Source organism: Podarcis pityusensis (assembly GCF_964106645.2).
Source record: "Podarcis pityusensis genome assembly, chromosome: 8".
Classification (NCBI taxonomy): Eukaryota; Metazoa; Chordata; class Lepidosauria; order Squamata; family Lacertidae; genus Podarcis; species Podarcis pityusensis.
Window position 1 is genome coordinate 84,813,902 of NC_138033.1, and position 19,718 is coordinate 84,833,619.

General features: G+C 47.1%; 1 protein-coding gene across 4 annotated transcripts in view; it reads left to right on the forward strand.

Annotated features, from left to right (window-relative positions):
* Positions 1-19,718, forward strand: part of ANTXR1 (ANTXR cell adhesion molecule 1) — a 261,071-nt gene that overhangs the window by 103,605 nt on the left and 137,748 nt on the right. For all 4 annotated transcript variants that reach the window (XR_013989664.1, XR_013989665.1, XR_013989666.1 and 1 more), the window contains exons 15-17: positions 612-707; positions 1,632-1,799; positions 3,509-3,589. Coding sequence is in view for 1 of the 4 variants with exons in the window: in XM_081017420.1 (XP_080873546.1) it covers positions 612-707; positions 1,632-1,799; positions 3,509-3,589 (345 nt within the window). In the remaining 3 variants the exon portion in view is untranslated. The remainder of the gene's footprint in view (positions 1-611; positions 708-1,631; positions 1,800-3,508; positions 3,590-19,718) is intronic.

Below are 19,718 nucleotides of genomic sequence, written 5' to 3' on the forward strand. Positions count from 1 at the left end.
GGAGCGATCTCAGGGTTGTGCTACAGACAAAGGCGCCTTTTTTAACCCCATTAACTGAAGCTTTAATGGGGCATACTGGGTGGGCACTGTTTCATTTGGAGGGTGGGGTTGTTTTAAATTGTTGTTAAATGTTATATGTTAATTTGGATTTTTTGTATTTGTGGCCTGGAGTGTTGTTTATGGGCTTTGGGTGGGGGGGGGTGTACTGTTTATTAGTTTGTATACGTTAGTATTGTTGACTGTTAATAGAGCCAGTGTGGTGTAGTGGTGAACCGGGTTCGCTTCCCCGCTCCTCCATGTGCAGCTGCTGGGTGACCTTGGGCCAGTCACACTTCTCTGAAGTCTCTCAGCCTCACTCACCTCACAGAGTGTTTGTTGTGGGGGAAGAAGGGAAAGGAGATTGTTAGCCGCTTTGAGACTCCTTAAGGGGAGTAAAAGGTGGGATATAAAGGCCAAACTCCTCCTCCTCCTCTTCTTCTTCTTCTTCTTCTTCCTCTTGTTTTGATTATTTCAATTATGTTTTTATTTTTATTACGTATTTTGTATATTGTAACTTTAAATTATCATCGATGTTGCCATCATCTTCTTTGCTTGTTTTATTTATTTTTCAGGAAGAAGATGATGATGGGCTTCCCAAGAAAAAGTGGCCAACCGTAGACGCCTCCTATTATGGTGGTCGTGGCGTTGGCGGAATTAAGCGGATGGAGGTAGGTGAACACCAAGTTGGAAGATTCCAGACAGATAAGAGGAGAACTCTTTCACGCAGCACATAGTTAAACTGTGGAACTCGCTGCCACTGGAGGCAGTGATGTCCACCAAAGTGGATGGCTTTGAAAGAGGACTGGGCCAATTCACGGAGGAGGATGGGTTTGGCTATTTTGAGAATAGGGTGCTGGACTAGATGGGCCATTGGCCTGATCCAGCAGGCTCTCCTTAGGCAAGAGACGTGTGCTCTGGAGGGATTGCTGCTGTTGCAAAAAATGATGGGCTCTCCATACTGTTTCCCCACCCACATTCCCTTCACCCTGATGCTGACATTTGCCCCCAAACTGCTGTTTGCTGCAAAAAATGCTGTTTTGGCAGGAAAACAGCACAGGGTGTTGAAGGGTTAAATCCAGATTTGGGACCACAGCACAGAGAGATGGGGTGTATGTGTTTTCACCCTCCGCTGTGGTTCCAGCCTGGTTTGGGGGCCAACAAAGCTGCTTTTTGTGAGAGACAGACAGCAGACAATTGTGAGATAACCTGAAGGCTGAGATTTGTTATGTGTGTTGAGAATTTCACCCCACCGTCTATCAACATTATGAAGCAAATTTAAGGTCCCCAAAGCCATGTTTGTCTCGTAACACTAATGCAGGAGTGGGGGGACGGGGGACAGCGAGCATCGTAAACGGGCAAATTGAGGGGGGGGGTACTTTACTCTGTTTCTGAGGCCTCACTGCAGGTGGCCCGAAACCCTCTTCCTCTCCAAAATGGACTGAAGGAACCAGAGAAGAGAAACAGCTTGAGCCCCAAGCGAATAGCCATGTTTTATATGTGATTGCTGGGCCTCAAGGGGCTCTACAGTCCGATGCTTCTATGATTCTGTGAAGGGGACTAAACGCTCAGCATTTTTTTGTGGGTGTTTTTAGGTTCGCTGGGGGGAAAGAGGATCCACTGAGGAAGGTGCGAAGCTGGAGAAGGCCAAGAATGCTCGGGTCAAGATGCCGGAGCAAGAATACGAATTCCCAGAGCCCAGGAATCTTGGGAACAACATGCGGAGGTCCTCTTCCCCCCACAAGTGGTACTCTCCAATTAAGGTACCTCTCTTACGTGATATTTTCATTGCAACCCCTGAAACATCCTTCCCCACCTTCTAACTGGTTGGGGGGAAAGTGCTAGTGTACAATAAAGTAATAAAAACATAATAAAATCCTGAACAAACAGCCAATGAATGAAACTGATATATAGGCCATAAACCATCTCTGCAGAACGCGCTCTGCCCCCCGACCCCGTGCTTGTGTGGTCCCAGCTAATACCCCCCTTCTCCCTCTTGTGACCAAATTCAAGCTGCTGCAACTGCTCGTTCCCTGCCCCTACGACCAGCTGAAGGATGGACCTTCAAAAAATCCGGAACGTGATTCCCAAGAATTAAGGAGCATTAAGCACCTAATCACTCATTGACTGACATACGTTAAGTCCGTTCACACTCATCTGGACAACCCAAACTTAGAACAAATGGATCAAAGCCGCCTTCAAATATTCCTCCTCTGTAGAAGTGCCAAAAAATTTCTGGCACACTCAGCAGACTCTGTCCGTTAGTGTGCATATGAGGAGATTGCTGAGTAAAATTCCAGCATAGCTTATTCTGCATCTGCCCTGGTCTGTTCACTTCAGAAATGAGAATTTGCATACCCTGCTGTGGAAGAAGGTATGTTCGCTGTTGGAGTGGATCACCTGCTCCTTTTGAGGGAGAGGGAAGTTCATGGGGGTCCCTGGGAGGAGGAAGCAAGGTGCACAGATGTGCCTTTATTGTCTCCTGGATTCTGTCCTCTTGCAAAACAGATTTGTATGTTGTGTCACCACCCAGTTAAAAAGTGCCAGGGTTACAGAAGCAACAAAGCACTCCAGAACCCCAGCCTTTCCTTCCACCATTGTTAACTAAGGGCTCTTCCACTCTTCCTTTTGCACCATGGTTTCCAAGCACAGATCCGTGCTTTAAAGCTCCGTGTCCAAGGAATTTTTACTCGTTTGTTTGTTTTCTCCTGGTACTTTCCCTGGGAAAACCCATGTTTTACTGCTAAATTGGAGCAAACAGCAATCCACTTAAAACCCAGTTGGCCTTTGCTCTATTTCAGTGGTGAAACAGAGGTTTTCCTAGAGAAAGTGCTGGGACAGAATAAAAGCCCTCCGACATGGAAGTTTAAAGCCCAGACCTGTGCCTAGAAATGCAACGCAAAAGGAAGTCTGGATGAGGTGGATTTTATCATTCTGCAAGCATCTGCATTTTGGCCTGAAATCGATAAGCTTGTTGAAGTGTTTCTTCTGTCCATGAAATTACATTGCTGCTTAGACCCTGTTGCAATCCGAGTTGTGCTAAAAGATTCCAAAATTCTGTGCCAAGCAAAGCTGGATTCTGTGGCCTGTATGAATTATGCAAACTGAGCATATCTGCATGATTTCCTTGCTTCGCATAATTTGTTCTGCTTCTGCCAGTCATGGGAAAGACCTGCCCTCAACCACTGGAAATCCTCCCACCATTCAGGTCTCTAAGACACGAGCACAACTTTGTGAGTATAATGGCTAGAAACCTGCATTTTCAAAAGAAAAGTGGGGTTTTCATGAGCGTGACTCCTCTTCCCAGCTGTACATTTTTCTTTGGAGACAGACAGGCACACAGACAGCAAGAGGAAGAAAAAATATGTAGCTATGTCAAAGTGAAATGTAGTTCTGCTTATTTTGCAGGCTTTTAGAAGATGACAACCACTCTGCTAAATGGCTGCTTAAGCAATCTTTGTTTCGTTTTCAGGGAAAGCTGGATGCCCTCTGGGTTTTGCTGCGGAAAGGTTACGACCGAGTGTCTGTGATGCGACCACAACCAGGAGACAAGGTATTGTTGCCCTTTTCTAATAACTTGCTCTGAGCAAAAGCCTGGTGCCCTCCAGATGTTTCGTATGACCAACTCCCATCACCCCCCACTGGTTGATCCAGAACATCTGCTGAAGTCTGCTCTGGAGGGTGAGCTTGGGAAGACATGCTTGTGTCCTCATTGCCATTGGTCAGAGCCACACTATCCTGTGGCTAATGCCAAATAGACAGCAGAGAGGGGGGGGGGAATTCATGAGCAACAAAGAGGGGAAGGTGTAGCACGCAGAGTTCATATTGAAAAGGGAAGGGGCAGGAGGAACTACGGAGGCTCCTTTCCACACGAGGGAAATTCTTGAATCTCCACCCTTTGTTCACTCACTTATCATAGGCTATCTGCATGACATTATCATCAATTAATACCACCCCCTGCACTTTCCCTTCCCTTCCATGCAGGGCTCTGCCTCTTGACTTCAGCACACTTCCAGCTGGTGCCATTTAGGAAATGTAATCAGTTTTAATATTTGTACTAAGGTTTTGGGGTTTTTGGCTTATGCATTTTCAAAAACATATTAGTGCAATTGTGCTTAAACATAGCACAAGCTAAACAACTTATTCTTCAAATGAACATGCTACGTAAATGCCCCCACACCAATGCCTGCAAGTGTGGAAGGTTGATGCCGACACAGGAACATGCTAAACCTTCCCTTGGAGGGGGTTGGAATAGATTGCCCTTTCATTCCGTTCCAGCTCTACAATTCTATGATTCTAAATGTGGAAAAGCAGCAGAAGTACAATGACTGATTAGCAACTGAAAGCCTGCTCTCTCAGTCTGCACTGGAAATGTGCAACTGTGAATTTGATTCAAAATGTTTCAAGCAGTTTTCTCTTTGTTGAGATCTTCGTTTCCCAAAACTGCAGCTTAGAATGTTTGCTAAGTGGCTGGAGAACTTAATGGAGGGATTGCAAACAGGACCTCTCCAGCTGCAGCCAGGGGTTCGTGAGACCAGAAATCTCCCATCGCACAGCAGCTGCATTCTTGGGCGGCTGCTGGCTTGTCTGAGCTTCCCTATGGGAAGTTTCTTGTTTCTTTAAATTCAGTTACACAGAGCTGGTTACAGTCCCTGTGCAGCAATGATGTAACTTGAAGGGTGATGTCATGGACACAAGCAAAGGTTAAAACAACGCCGTAACCATAGTAGAAGCAGAACCAAAAGCAGGTGGCATTTCTTAGCCAGCCCATCTTCTATAAAGTGGAAGTTCTTATCTCCTGGCCCTGTGGCTGCAGATATAGTTGTCTAAGAGCATTGACAGTGACCTGATAATGATGCACATTTTTCTGTTGTCCAGCTCTTGCCTCTAGCCAAATGGGTTTTATGGTCTTTTAAAGGGGGGGGGGGGAGAGCTGCCTCCATCAGCTCTCTGGGGAAAAAAGCTGTCCTTGGACTCCTCCAGTCACCTCCCCCCGCCCACCCCAGTTGTCCCCACCCACCTCCATTCCCTCCACCACACTTCTTACTCTTAGACATATGAGTCTGGTTTTCAGATCTCTCAAAAACCATGAAATCTCATCCCAGTTCATAAAAGGCTTCCTCGCTGGCAGTGGCTGGGATCCAGGATGGAAGGAAAACCCAGTCCACCTCTTGCGGCAGGGTGGAAACATCCACACATCTGCCCCCAGCTCCCCTGCTGTCTCCCAGAGACCTAGACACAAATATTCCCAAGTCTGCATTCATCATATTTTCTGAAGGACCCTTCGGAGAATTATAAAGAAAACAACCCCCCCACACACACACAGCTGAGAAACCTTCAAAAGGAAACCTGTGAGAGCTTCAAAAGTGCCACAAAAATGCTCTCCCCCCTTTTGACCAAGTGACGCATTCGCTTTGCAAGCAGTGACATGAAATTTCCATGGATGTAAACATAACATAAAGCAAGCGTCCCTCGGGCAGGAAGGAGGCATTAGGCGGTCTGGAGATCGGTTGCTTGGAAAGCACAGATCATATTTCTCCTTTGGAAAAAAAATTAATAATAATTCTGCAGCTGCCAATAAATTCCGCTTTAGGAAGAGGCAGAGATAGTGATGTGTCTTTGCTTTGAGAATGCCTGCTTTCCAGCATTTAGACATGACGGCCCTGGTGTCTTCAAAAGGACTGCACAAATGGCACAGGGAGAGCTGGATGCCTTTGGGGCCCCTGGCAAAGGTGCAAACACATTCTGGTGTTGAGACATGGAAGGCATGCAAGATTCTTTGTCTGTTCTGTAATCCTCCTGGATTAAGCCAAGAACCATCTAATCCAGGATTCTGTTTCCAGCAGTGGCTAGCTAGTCTAGTCCAGAGTAGGCAGAGCCACCGTCCTTCCCCTTGGTTTGCCCCTGACTTCTGTTGCTCTGTTCAGTTTTATGCTGCCTCCGACTGCTTTTCCCTAGTAGCAAGGGCGCAGTTGTGCACCTTAAATTTGAATTTACATGAAAACAAGAGTGCATCAGAGCAGATGCTGACTTTCCTTTTTAACCAATGCAGATCTTTCCGTTTCGCCTACTCTCAGGTATACCATAGAAGTGTGCATGCACACGAAAGCTCATACCAATAATTAACTTAGCTGGTCTCAAAGGTGCTACTGGAAGGATTTTATTTTTATTTTTTAAATTTTTTTGTTTCGACATACAATTCAGACAGGGCAGTATCTGATGCGGGGGTGGGGGGAGCCTGACAATGAAGGCCTCATCCTGTGCAGATTGCGAAACCTTTGACTTGTTTTCTTCATTTTCTGATCCTATTTTCATTCCATGAGCTGCTGACACAAACTCACAAGATGTGTTTCAGGACATTCTGGCCCAGGCTTTTCCTGTCTGATATAAATAAAGAAATCAACAACTCAGAGGCTTCATTAAGAACATAAGAAGAGCCTGTGGGAAACCCACAAGCAAGACCTGAGCCCAAAAGCCTCCTCTCCTCCATTAATTTATCTAATCGCCCTATTAAAGCCATCTAGGTGGACCTCTCTGCCTCCTGCAGGAGGGAGTTCCTTTGTTTAACAATGCACTGCGTGAAGGAGGACTTCCTTTTATCTGCCCTGAACCTTCCAACATTCAGCTTCATTGGATGTCCATAAGTTCTAGTGTTATGGGACACGGGTGGCGCTGTGGTCTAAACCACTGAGCCTCTTGGGCTTGCCAATCAGAAGGTTGGCTGTTCGAATCCCCACGACGGGGTGAGCTCCCGTTGCTCGGCCCCAGCTCCTATCAACCTAGCAGTTCAAAAGCACATCAGTGCAAGTAGATAAATAGGTACCACTCCGGTGGGAAGGTAAATGGCGTTTCCGTGCGCTGCTCTGGTTTTGGTGTTCCAGTGCGCTAGAAGCAGCTTAGTCATGCTGGCCACATAACCCGGAAAAACTGTCTGCAGACAAACGCTGGCTCCCTCGGCCTGTAAAGCAAGATGAGCGTCGTAACCCCAGAGTCATCTGTGACTGGACTTAACTGTCAGGGGTCCTTTACCTTAACCTTTTTTATGGAGAGAAGAAGAAACGTTTTTCCCTATCCACTTCCTTCGGACCATGCATAATTTTATAAACTTCTACCATGTTGCCGCTTACTCATGTTTTCTCCTTTTGCTCTGGTAAAGCAGCTGGCTCAGAACATCAGTGCCAGACTGACGCGTGTCTGTCCAGCTCACTGAGACAGACCTCGGATGAGCATCCATTCACGTGCCCATTGGAAATCTCAGCCCCTTGCCTTGCCATTGGCTCTCACAGACTACTTTAACGTCAGGTCAGACTTCTCTTGCTCATTGCCACAGGCAAAAATTCAAACAATCTCAAAGAAGCAATAAACAGCAGATCACATTTGCAAATACAAATACCGAAAATACACAGAACACAAGACTGGTTTATGGATAACACTAAGATATAGGTTGTTTGCCATGAGTTGCCCTCAGATGGACCAACAAACCACAAATAAACAAATACTTGCCCGCATGGCCACAACAGACTTCAAGACTTTATGGTGGGGAAAGGTAAAGGGACCCCTGACCATTAGGTCCAGTCGTGACTGACTTTGGGGTTGCAGCGCTCATCTCGCTTTATTGCCCAAGGGAGCCTGCGTACAGCTTCCGGGTCATGTGGCCAGCATGAATAAGCTGCTTCTGGTGAAGCAGAGCAGCGCACAGAAATGCCATTTACCTTCCCGCTGAAGCGGTACCTATTTATCTACTTGCACTTTGACGTGCTTTCGAACTGCTAGGTTGGCAGGAGCAGAGACCGGGCAACGGGAGCTCACCCCGTCGCGGGGATTTGAACCGCCGACCTTCTGATCGACAAGTTCTAGGCTATGTGGTTTAACCCACAGTGCCACCCGCGTCCCTTTTATGGTGGGTAGGGAAGTAATAACTGAGTAATAACTGTGGGCACAGTCCAAGTCACACGAAAGTCTGAGATTCTCAACTGTCCTGGAGGGCCCTCCTTACCCTGACCCTCCTTGATCGCTCCAGTCTCCTGCTTCTACCAGTTCCCAGCTTGTCCCTTCTGCTAACTGCTCAGTGTCCCACCACCAGGCTCCAAGCCCTAAGGCAGCCTTTCTCAACCTGTGGGTCCCCAGATGTTGTTGAACTACAACTCCCATCACCCCTGGCTAGCAAGGCCAGAGCTCAGGGATGATGGGAGTTGTAGTCCAACAATATCTGGGGACCCACAGGTTGAGAACCACTGCCTAAGATATCATCCCTGGGGACTCTTGGGTTGGCGGCTCAGCCAGCTGCTCTCCTCACCCAACCAGGACCTGACTTAATTGTTCTGGTTACTTGCCTTCCTTGCGTTGCGTGGCAGGTAGATGACCCTCGTGGTCCCTTCCACCTCTATGGTTCTCTACTTGCTTTAACTGATTTGCAAGGCAAAGGCTAGAACCAGTTTTCTAGCTTCATTTTGGGCAGACAAAAGAGGTTGTGAAATTTTCTTTTCGCAGCGTCAAATCTGGAAACGGGCTGAGGTTGCCAGCACCGTCCAGCTGCTTCCAATCATTCTGGAGGAGGCCGGGTCACATGGGATTCCTGTGGTCTCCTCGCATTCTAAAGGGACTAGGTTTTGCAATTTTGCCTGCATTAATGAGGTTATTTTTGTGTTCAAGATAATAGACCAAATGGCGGGTGTTCTCCACCCCCACCCCCTAATTGAGTCCTGTTTTCACCCCAAAGGTATAACCTGCCCCTAATATAAAAAGCTCATTATCAGGAATGGGAACTTGGGAGGGGGGCACTTTTAATTACGGTGGCGCCCGCTTGTGGCATTTTATAGTTTTGTCTTGCATTTCCATCATAAACATGGTTTTTAAAGGAATTTACTAGCCAACCATAAAAACTTGCCTTAAGGGCAACTTAAAGCTGTCAGAAGATTTCATCCCTCCTTCCCCCTTTATTTAAACAACAACAGCAACAATTTAATGCAGATGGCACATAAGCTGATGAAAAAATGGTTATTAATAAAGGAGGTTGTATTATTAATATTAATAGCTCCCATAGACTCATCAATAATTCTCCACCATATGGGTCAAATCCAGTATTAGCCCCTTTCAAAGCTGTATACAGCTATGGAATTCATCTTGCCCCTTGAGCCACTGGTAGCCTTACTCAGCAAGTCTTAAGGTTTCATCAGGCATCATCAAGCATCTCCTCATGAGGACTAACGACATGCTTTTTTCTTTTTTAAAAACTGAGATTCTTTGGAAGTTGAATGCTACACCGAGCGTTGCATTCCGCAGCCTTCCTGCACTGCTGAAGACTTGTGGCACACGCTCTGCCTATTCCCAGGCCTCGTATCACTCTGCCTTTGCTCAATTCCTGCAATGCAGGGAGTGGGTTGGACTAGATGACCTTTGGGATGCCCTTCCAACTGTACAGTTCTGTTGTTGAAAGTGGATGCCTGTGTGAAGGGGGGGGCAGAGAGTGCATAGGAGGGCCCAGTGGTCACTTGGTGTGGGATTGGCTTTATAAAATGAGAACGGAATATTAGGAAATAATTTATTTGCTGATGGGGATTAAGCCGCTCTGTTTCAGCACCTGCAAAATCCCCAATTTTTCTTCTAGTTAAAGGAGATATTAAATCCATTCATGTCACACCTGGATGACATTTTTTATTTCAGGCCTCATAAATCTGACTAGCTAATAAAATGACAAATGCACCGAGTTGCTAGTAAGGGTCATTACTGATGCTGTGAAAATATATTGAAATGTTTGTTAGGGTTAAAGCAGAAAGGGGGGGGGGAGCAGCCCATAGACCCCCTCCCTGGGAACGTGATTCCGCTGTGTTTGTATAGATAGAGTAACCCTTTTGATTACTCATTCCTGCTTGAGGAGCAAAGAACCACCTGTGTGAGTCAGATACTTTGGCTTTTAAATTCTTTTTTTGTGCGCTTAAATAAAGCTATTATGTGGCTTTTTTTACTATTCCAACTAAAATAATATGTATGTTGGTATATAGACCCTTGGCGAATATAAGGCAGAACGTATAACTCAAAAGGCCGCAGCTCTGCCAAAATATACTGAGCTCACTATGGATAATCACAGTGTATAAATAAATGCTTTTAGGATGCAATCCTGTGCATACTTACCTGAGAGTAGGCTCCACTAAATTAATTGAGTCAGGCTAGATAGATAGATAGATGAGTTAATTAAAAATGCAAGCTTCTTGTACTGGTGTCTGGAAGGAGGGGGCACTGTGGCGCCCAAAATTTATCACTTGCCCCTTCTGTTTAGATGTCCCCTGCTTCCTGCATGGCTTCCACCCACTTTGCTCACAGGCTTAATCCTCAGACTTTCCCTGACAGCTGATTTGTGTAGAGATCATTTGCTTGGGGCCACCAGTTCTTCCAGGACACAGGTGGCGCTGTGGGTTAAACCACAGAGCCTAGGACTTGCCGATCAGAAGATCGGCGGTTCGAATCCCCGCAACAGGGTGAGCTCCCGTTGCTCGGTCCCAGCTCCTGCCCACCTAGCAGTTCAAAAGCATGAAATGCAAGTAGATAAATAGGTACCGCTCTGGCGGGAAGGTAAACAGCGTTTCCGTGCGCTGCTCTGGTTCGCCAGAAGCAGCTTAGTCATGCTGGCCCCATGACCCAGAAGCTGTATGCTGGCTCCCTTGGCCAATAAACGAGATGAGCGCCGCAACCCCAGAGTCGGTCATGACTGGACCTAATGGTCAGGGGTCCCTTTACCTTTACCAGTTCTTCCAATAAACAATTCTGCCATTTGTGCGGGACTTGGAGGTGGAGCCCAGGGGTTCATGAGGTGGAGCTGACAGGCACCCAAGGGGAACCCTCAGGAAGCATCCCTTTCCCGGAGGCAGAAGTGGCCAATGTTTTTGGCCCAGTGGGCATCACATTGGGAATGTTACGGCACTGCAATGGGCACCGGTCACAAAATAGCTGCCACAAGGATGTGGTGTCATGGCTGCCACACCTAAAGGAGCAGAAAGAGACAGGACCACAGAATTGCTCACTCTTCTTCTGCACCGGCCCCTGCTATGTTCTTTCACAGGCAGAAGCTCTTTGCTCTTGGGTATGTTTAGTTAGAGTCGGGGATGCTTAGCCTGGAAATGATAAGATTGAGAGGAGAGATGATAAGCCATCTTCAGATATCTCACATCGAAGAGGGAGCCAGCTTGTTTTCTGTGCCTCTGGAGGGTAGGACTCAAACCAACGCCTTCAAGTTACCAGAAAGGAGATTCCAAATAAACATTAGGAAGAGCTCTCTGAAGGCAAGAGTTTTGCAGAGTTTCGAAACGGCATCTCTCCTCTTTTGTTGTTGTGGTCCATTTCCCATTAATGAAAAATTAATCCAAATGTTAGCTCTTTTCCTGGAACTCCCTCACCCCATGGGCAGAAGCTGTGCGCTCTCTCTCTCTCTCTCTCTCTCTCATCAAGAGCTCAGCAGTTCTGGTCCTCTGCAGGATTCAGGCAAGGAAGGGAATGAGGGTGCCCGTGCCCTGGCTGGCGACCAGCAGTAGCAGAACTAGGGAAAAGAAGAGGGTGGAAGGATCTCTCCCCCTTTCCAGAATGAGCCAGCGGCCAAACAGCCTTCTCCTGGCAGGGAGAAGTGGAAGGAGGCAGGAATTTCCTTCACATAAGACTCTCCGCCTCTCTTTCGTGAGGGGGTGGGGTGGGGGGAGACCTCTGGGAAAAAGCGAGTGGGAGTTGGGTATATTTAGCCTGCAGAAGAGGCGACTGAGAGCCATCTCCAAATACCCAAAGAGCTGCCACATGGAAGGTGGAGCAAGCTTGTTTTCTGCCGCTCCGGAGGGTGGGATCTGAACCAATGGATTCCAATGGCAAGAAAGGAGATTCTGACTAAATATTAGCAAGAACTTTCTGACAGTAAGAGCTGTTTGAGAGTGGAGGAGACTTCCTTGGAAGGTAGCGGACTCGCCTTCAGTAGAAGTTTTTAAACAGGTTGAATCTGTCAGGGATTCTACAGTATGGTTACCAGACGTCCCCGTTTCCCGGGGAAAGTCTCTGGATTTACACACCGTCCCTGGACAAAATCCGTCCCTGGAATGTCCCCGGATTTCATTTAATGTCCCCAGATTTATATTTTAAGTGTTGTAGATTTATTAGTAGGGGATGAATGTTGTGTGATTGGTTCAACGGCACAAGATACATCATATGGAGACTTCTGTCAAGGCAAAACGGCGGGCACCACGGCAGCAAGCAGCTCCTGAAGCCAGCCAGAGCCAACTATGCTACCAGGCTGCTGAGACTGCCACTGCCGAGGGGGAACCGGGGACACCCGGCATGTCAACTGGGGGAACCACTGACTCCCCCCCCCCCCCCGCACAACCCAAATTGAGCCAGGAGCAAGAGCTCCTAGCCGACTGCCCAGTGGTGCTCTGGGGCTAGGAAAACCCTGGAGCCAATGCAGGGAGGAGGAGAAGGAGAAGGGAGAGAGAGAAAGAGGAAGGGGAAAAAAAGGAGCCCCAATCTTGCCTCGCTGCTGCTGCTCCTGCTGCTGCTGAGGAGGAGGAGGAGGAGGAGAGGTAGGAGAGCACTGGGAGGGCAAGGACATGTGGCCGAGCCCAGGCCTGACTCGAGCTTACTCCACAGCGGCTAGCGCTCCAAGAGAGCAGGCTGGGGCCCAGAGGAAGGCCACGCAACAGAGGAGACCACAGAAGAGAAGATATTACTTCTTTTTTAAAAAACAAAACAAAACATTTTTTAAAAATAACTTTCCCCCCCTCTTTTTAAAAAAAAAGTATCCCCGGATTCTTTGAAAAAAATCTGGTAGCCTTATTCTTACAGCTATGATTCCTTCATTGCAGGGAGTTGGACTAGTTGAAGCTTTGGGTCCCCTCTCAACTCTACAGTTCTATGATTTTCCAGGCACTATGTGGCCTCTTGCAGGAAAAAAGAAGGGGGGCAAATTGTCCCTTCCCCACCCACATAGCCAAGCCCTTCCCACTACAGTGGACAGAACAGAGGAGGAGAACTCAGAAAAAACACCCACTCCTGATTGTGGAAAATTGGTTGCAGCTTTGAAGCTGTACCTTTCAGTGGAGGAGCTGTGGTAGTGCTCGCCACTGCCCATCTGGAAACAACCCTAGATATCCGTGTCATAAACGAATGAATCGATTTTATACCAGTTTGATTGCCGTGACTTCTTGCCAAGAAATTTTAAGAACTGTAGTTCATTCAAGGTGCTGAGAATTCTCTGTTAGTGCACCAGAAAACCCTTCAAACAAAAACCAAAATCCCCCAGCAGAGAGGCGAGCAATGTATGACTCTGGGATGTTGATTGGGCTTGGAGCGAATATTTTGCCTTAGATTACGGGAGAAGCAGATTTGGATTTCTCCTCTAGGTTTCTCTTGCAACCACAGCCAGAACTTTCCTTCCCTGTGCTTAGAACTGTATCTTCTCTCTACATAAAGTGAGTGTTGGAGCAGATCCTAAAACAGCAGCAGCCTCAGCTTGCTTGGAATAGTATAAAGGGTCAAAGGTCAGCTGTGTGGGATTAGCACAGAGGTCTTGGATTAATTTTTGTATAAGGTTCTAAACCCTGGAGCCTCTCTGTTTCCCCTTTCAATTATCTTGTGCATGGTCCTGGGTCCCTTGTCGAGTTTAGCATGAAAAAGTTTTGAACAATGGGGAGAGATCTAGCTCAGTGGAAGTTGAACTGTGGCCAAGTGTGGCGCATAGAATCATTGAAGGGCCCCACGGATGGTCTAGTCCAACCGCCTGCACTGCAGGAATCTCCGCTAAAGCATCCATGACAAATGCATGAAGAAGGCCTCACCTTCAGCGCTTTCCAAACCTGGTAGCTTCCTGATAGGCCAGGTGTGCTGCAGTTGTCATCCTGAACATCTGGGGGAGGCAATCAAAGATGGAGGCTGGAATAGTCTTTCTTCTTATTCATTTCAATTCTATACAGTGGTACCTCGGGTTACATACGCTTCAGGTTACAGACTCCGCTAACCCAGAAATAGTGCTTCAGGTTAAGAACTTTGCTTCAGGATGAGAACAGAAATCGTGCTCCAGCGGCACGGCGGCAGCAGGAGGCCCCATTAGCTAAAGTGGTGCTTCAGGTTAAGAACAGTTTCAGGTTAAGTACGGACGTCTGGAACAAATTAAGTACTTAACCCGAGGTACCACTGTACCACTTTATATTTTTTAAGAAGAAGAAGAAGAAAATCTCAAAGCGGTTTACAACCTAGATTAAAATATCAAATAAAACAATCCAGAATAAAACTTTACAGAAGAAAGTCAAGTATACATTAAAGGAACCCTATTAATAGGAAACGAAAATGTTATCTTAAAGATTTCAAACATTACTAAAGGAAATCAAATATAAAATGCATGTTTAAAAGAGCATAATTGGCAAGAGAACAAAATATTATCATATTATCATAATATAGTAATGGACTGCTGTAAGTACAGTGGTACCTCGGGTTACATACGCTTCAGGTTACAGACGCTTCAGGTTACAGACTCCGCTAAGCCAGAAATATTACCTCAGGTTAAGAACTTTACCTCAGGATGAGAACAGAAATCGCGCGGCGGCAGTGGGAGGCCCCATTAGCTAAAGTGGTACCTCAGGTTAAGAACAGTTTCAGGTTAAGAACGGACCTGCAGAACGAATTAAGTTCTTAACCTGAGGTACCACTGTACACTTCTTTATGTTCATAAGAACATTAGAAGAACATGCTGGATGAAGCCAGTGGCCCATCCAAGCCGGGATCCTGGTCTCGCAATGGCCAACCAAATGCCTGTGGGAAACCAGGCAGCAGGAGCCAAGCAAATGGGCCCCTTTTCCTCTTGCGGTGTCCAGCAACTGGTATTCAGAAGTATTGCCATAGTAGATGAATGCACCTAATCCTCTTCTAAAGCCATCCAAATTAGTAGCCGCCACTGCTTCCTGTGGGTGGGAGTTCCACAGTTTAGCTTTATTTTCTCTCTCCTGAATCTCCCAAATTTCAGTTTCATAGGATGTCCAGAAGTCAGCGGCGTAGCGTGGGTTGTCAGCACCCGGGGCAAGGCAAGTAATTTGCGCCCCCTATCCCCTAACCTGCCGCCGCTGCCAGCTTCTTCTTGCGGCTGCCTGGTCTGGTCTGGTGTGGTTCTCTCCCGCGCTCAGCGCTGCGCTGGGCGGCCCCTGCACTGTCCCTCCCCCAGAGAGTCCCTCTCTCTCTCTCCGCACCGCACGCCTGGCACCCACCCCCTCCACAGTGGGCGGCGACCCAGCGGCTCGGATCAGATTCGCACAGCCAGCACTGCAGTGAGAGAGAGTGAGTGAGCCAGGTAGGGGCAGAGAGCTGCGAGTGCGAGCGCGCCCCCCCCCCAGATGTTGCGCCCGGTGCGGCCGGCCCCCCCTGCACCCCCCACGCTACGCCACTGCCAGAAGTTCTAGTGTTACAAGAGAGGGGAAGAAACTCTTCTCTATCTGCTTTCTCCATGCCAGGCATAATTTTATAAACATCTATCATTTCACCTCTTAATTGCCTTTACTTTTATCTAAAAAGTCCCAAAGGCTGCAACCTTTCTTTATAGATTCCCTTGACCATTTCAGTTGCCCTCTTCTGAACCTTTTCCAGCTTTACAATAGCCTTTCTGAGGTGAGGTGACCAGAAGTCTAGGCATTCTTTCAAGGATCACACTCTTGCACAGTCTTATTCTCTTCTTGAGCGACTCAGTTGCAATGACGACTGCCAAGACATGTGGGCACGTCTGCGTTACAAGTGTAGATCAGCGTCATGCTGCTTCAGCTGATGTTCCCAAAGAATTGTCATTTGGAGAGCAAGCTTGACCACTCTCTCATAGCCTTCACCAGCCCTTCTGTCCAGGGGCTGATGGGAGTTGTAGTCCAAAACATCTGCCGGGTTTGAGAAGGCTGCCTTTCAGGGCCCTTTCCTCCCTCATGCAGGTTTGGATTTGAAGAGTTTGGATTTGATATCCCGCCTTTCACTCCCTTTAAGGAGTCTCAAAGCAGCTAACATTCTCCTTTCCCTTCCTCCCCCACAACAAACACTCTGTGAGGTGAGTGGGGCTGAGAGACTTCAGAGAAGTGTGACTGGCCCAAGGTCACCCAGCAGCTGCATGTGGAGGAGCGGGGAAGCAAACCCGGTTCACCAGATTATGAGTCTACCGCTCTTAACCACTACACCACACTGGCTCCCAGTTCTTGAAGGAAAGGGGTACCTACTAAGTCCCTGAAGTGTTGGTAGTCAGTGAGAGGTCTAGGTGGTCCTCCTCCACAATTGAAGAAGAATATTGACAAACTGGGACATGTGCAAAGGAGGGTGACTAAGAGGACCAAGCGTCTGGAAACCAAGCCTTATGAGGAATGGTTGAGGGAGTTGGGTATGTTTAGGCTGGAGGAGAGAGACTGAGAGGTGAATGGATAAAGGTGAAGGGTAATGGGACCCCTGACCATTAGGTCCAGTCACGGGCAACTCTGGGGTTGCAGCGCTCATATCACTTTACTGGCCGAGGGAGCCGGCGTTTGTCCGTAGATAGCTTCCAGGTCATGTGGCCAGCATGACTAAGCAGCTTCTGGTGAAACCAGAGCAGCGCACGGAAACGCCGTTTACCTTCCCGCCGGAGCGGTACCTATTTATCTACTTGCACTGGTGTGCTTTCGAACTGCTAGGTTGGCAGGAGCAGGGACCGAGCAACGGGAGCTCGCCCCGTTGCGGGGATTCGAACCGCCAACCTTCTGATCGGCAAGTCCTAGGCCCTGTGGTTTAGACCACAGCACCACCGCCATCTTCAGATATTTGAAGGGCTGTCACATGTCTCTCCTGCACCAGAGGGGAGGTCGCAAACCAATAGATTCCAGTGACAAGAAAGGAGATTCCGACTTTCTTGGGTAACAAGGAAGTTAAAGAGTGGAACGCCCTCCCTCAGAACCTGTTGGACTCTCCTTCATTGATTGTTTTTCATCAGATGCTAGTTGTCTAGCTGTCATGGATGCTTTAGTTGAGATTCCTGCATTGCAGGGGGTCGGACTAGATGGCCCTTCGGGTCCCTCCCATCTCTACAATTCTGTGATTCTATTCGCTTGCTTAAGTAATAAAGAGACTGGGATTAATTTGGGGCACATCCTGACACTTGTTTCAGGATTATACGTGACCTGGTTTTGTTTAGCCAAAGGGAGCTGATTTCTTCCAGTCTTGGCTTGTTTTGTGGCCACGGCCCAGGAAGCACAAACCCTCCTCCGTTTCTGCCTCCTGTTATAAGATTGTTCAGACCCATGTTTGTTTTAACATCCTGCTGGTGAACTTAAAGGCGGCCCGTTTCTTCTTGCATCAGCTTTTCACGGTCAGAATTGCAGAAGAATGTCCCTCTTGTCACGTGAGCCAAGAGTTCCTCTCCTGGGAAGAAGGGCTGTTTTCTTCACCTGAGGAAGAAGAGTAGCAAACCAAAGCAGGCATCCCATTTCTTTCCCAGGTCGACCTAAAAACCTTCCCACATCTTTCCAGCTGCTGCATCTATTTTAACCACTCTCCCCACATCCTTTTCCCTTCCTCCTCCAAGCACTGAAAGGAAGTCCATCCAGGCTGTAGTCTCCCCTTCAGCCAAGCATGGTCCCCTGGAGCAAAGATTTCTAGACTCTGTTCTGCACTCACATAAAGAGCATGTATAAAATCTGCTCTTTCACAGAACTCACCTTGGTCTCCCATCTTGCTTGCTGAACAGGTCTGCACCTGCTCAGTTTCAGGATGCACTTCAATGTCCGCTGGTTCCCACACGTTACCATTTAAGGCACTGGATTGGCAGGAAAACGAACGGGAGGTGGGGGGGTGGAATTCATATGCTTCCCTGATGCAAGATGGCCAAGAAAAACCATGCCCCATAAACATTTTATTAGATTTTGATTGCAGCTCTGCTTGGGTTCCAGTTGGATCAATGAAGGCGACCACTTCATCGTTCTTACTGCCCCAGCTGAATACTTTTTCAGGCAAAGCAATCCTAAGCATTATTTATCTCTGGCTCCGTTTCCCTTGGCCGCCGTCTTTTTTATTATTAAAAACTTGGACATAAATAAAGAAAATAAATATCGTAGGAGTGATAGTCCAAGGCCGCTTGAGTTCCACTGCGGGAGCCCTGCCAGGAAAAGGTCTGTGTGTGTGTGTGTGTGTGTGTGTGTGTGTGTGTGTGTGTTGATCCAGGTGACTAATGCAGCTGCTACTTCTTATCCTCCTCTATCAAGAGGCAGAGTTAACACTGAACAAATGAGAGCTTTTTACTTTTTTACAAGCCCACAATGCCCGGGACTTAGCAAACTCTTTCTAAGCAAAATCTGAACAGGCACCATATGTCCAATCAATGTTGATAGGAGTGGCTAATCTGCCTGCTCCTTCCTGCACAGCCTTAGAATCATAGAACTGTGGAGTTGGAAGGTACCCAAAGGTCATCTAGTCCAACCCCCTGCCCCAAGGGGGTTTCCTTTGCAGTCCAGCCTGCCAGCCCCTGCATTGCCATCGGCTGCCCAGTTCACACGCAGAGCTACACATGGTGGAGTCTCCCTCTTCTAGGGCCTGTTGGGTGTGCTTGGTGCAAACCTTCCCCCTTCACCAAAAAGCTCACACACTTCCCAGCTGCTGCTTCTTTCTTCCTCTCTTGTAAACGTGCCAAAGGATATTTGTACTCCCTAAACACAACTCAGTCTGCAGCAATTCATTCCAACAGGCCTTTACATCTCCGTGTTGTTTTTTCTGCTGCATAAAATTTGTTGCGGTTGACTTTCAGTCCTCAAGCATCACTGAACCCACAAGCCAGGCTCCCAGCACAGTTCTGCTCATTCAGGCCCAATGATTTCAGTGGCCCTAAAGTGCACTTAACTCTGTTTTCGGATTGACCATTTACTTATACGAGTCGCAGAAATCTGTGTTGAAACAATTTTAAGACCTGCAATCTGAGCCTGCAGAGCAACAATAAAATCCAGGCTCTGAAGCTGAGAGCTTTAGCACTTGGGATCGTTTTGCACAATCAGTGGTATTGTGTAGAAATATTAATGTCTGAATTTTGTTACCATATTGGCTACAAAACCTTCTGAGAGCCAAATGCCAGAACACAGACTTTGAAGTCCAGATATTGACTTGAGTCAAGCTTAATTTGCAATGGCGAATTTGTCATTTGTAGTGAGGTTTGCCAGGGCTCAGCCCCGACATCTCTTTTCAACTCCTGAGTGGCTAGAAAGCATGAGCTTTTGTTGACTGGGATGTGTGAGTGTTGTAGGGCTTGGGAAAGGCTGTGATCTAAATCACGATTTAAATTACTAATCAGTAAGACTTGATTTAAATCAATTTTTCTTACAGAAAGACATTCCTGCTGGTATAATCTTAATATTTACATTCAGATGAAGGTTTTATTTTTGGAATAATAAATTTTCAGAGTAGTTTTTACAGTTACATCAAAAATTACTGATTTGGTTATACTATTAGAAATACATAGATAATTATGAAATTTTGGTGAGGTTTAATAAGTTAACTGTTTATATTTGGGCAACTTTTCTGCTGTGCTTTATTGGAAGGAGAAAAATAATCATTTCCTTAATAACCATTTCCTTAAAAACCAACTTAGACTGAGTTTCAGCACACATGAGAAACTTAAAACAAATCCTTTTTTCCTGATGAATAGCCTTTGGACTATAATGTAACTTAAATAGAAAACT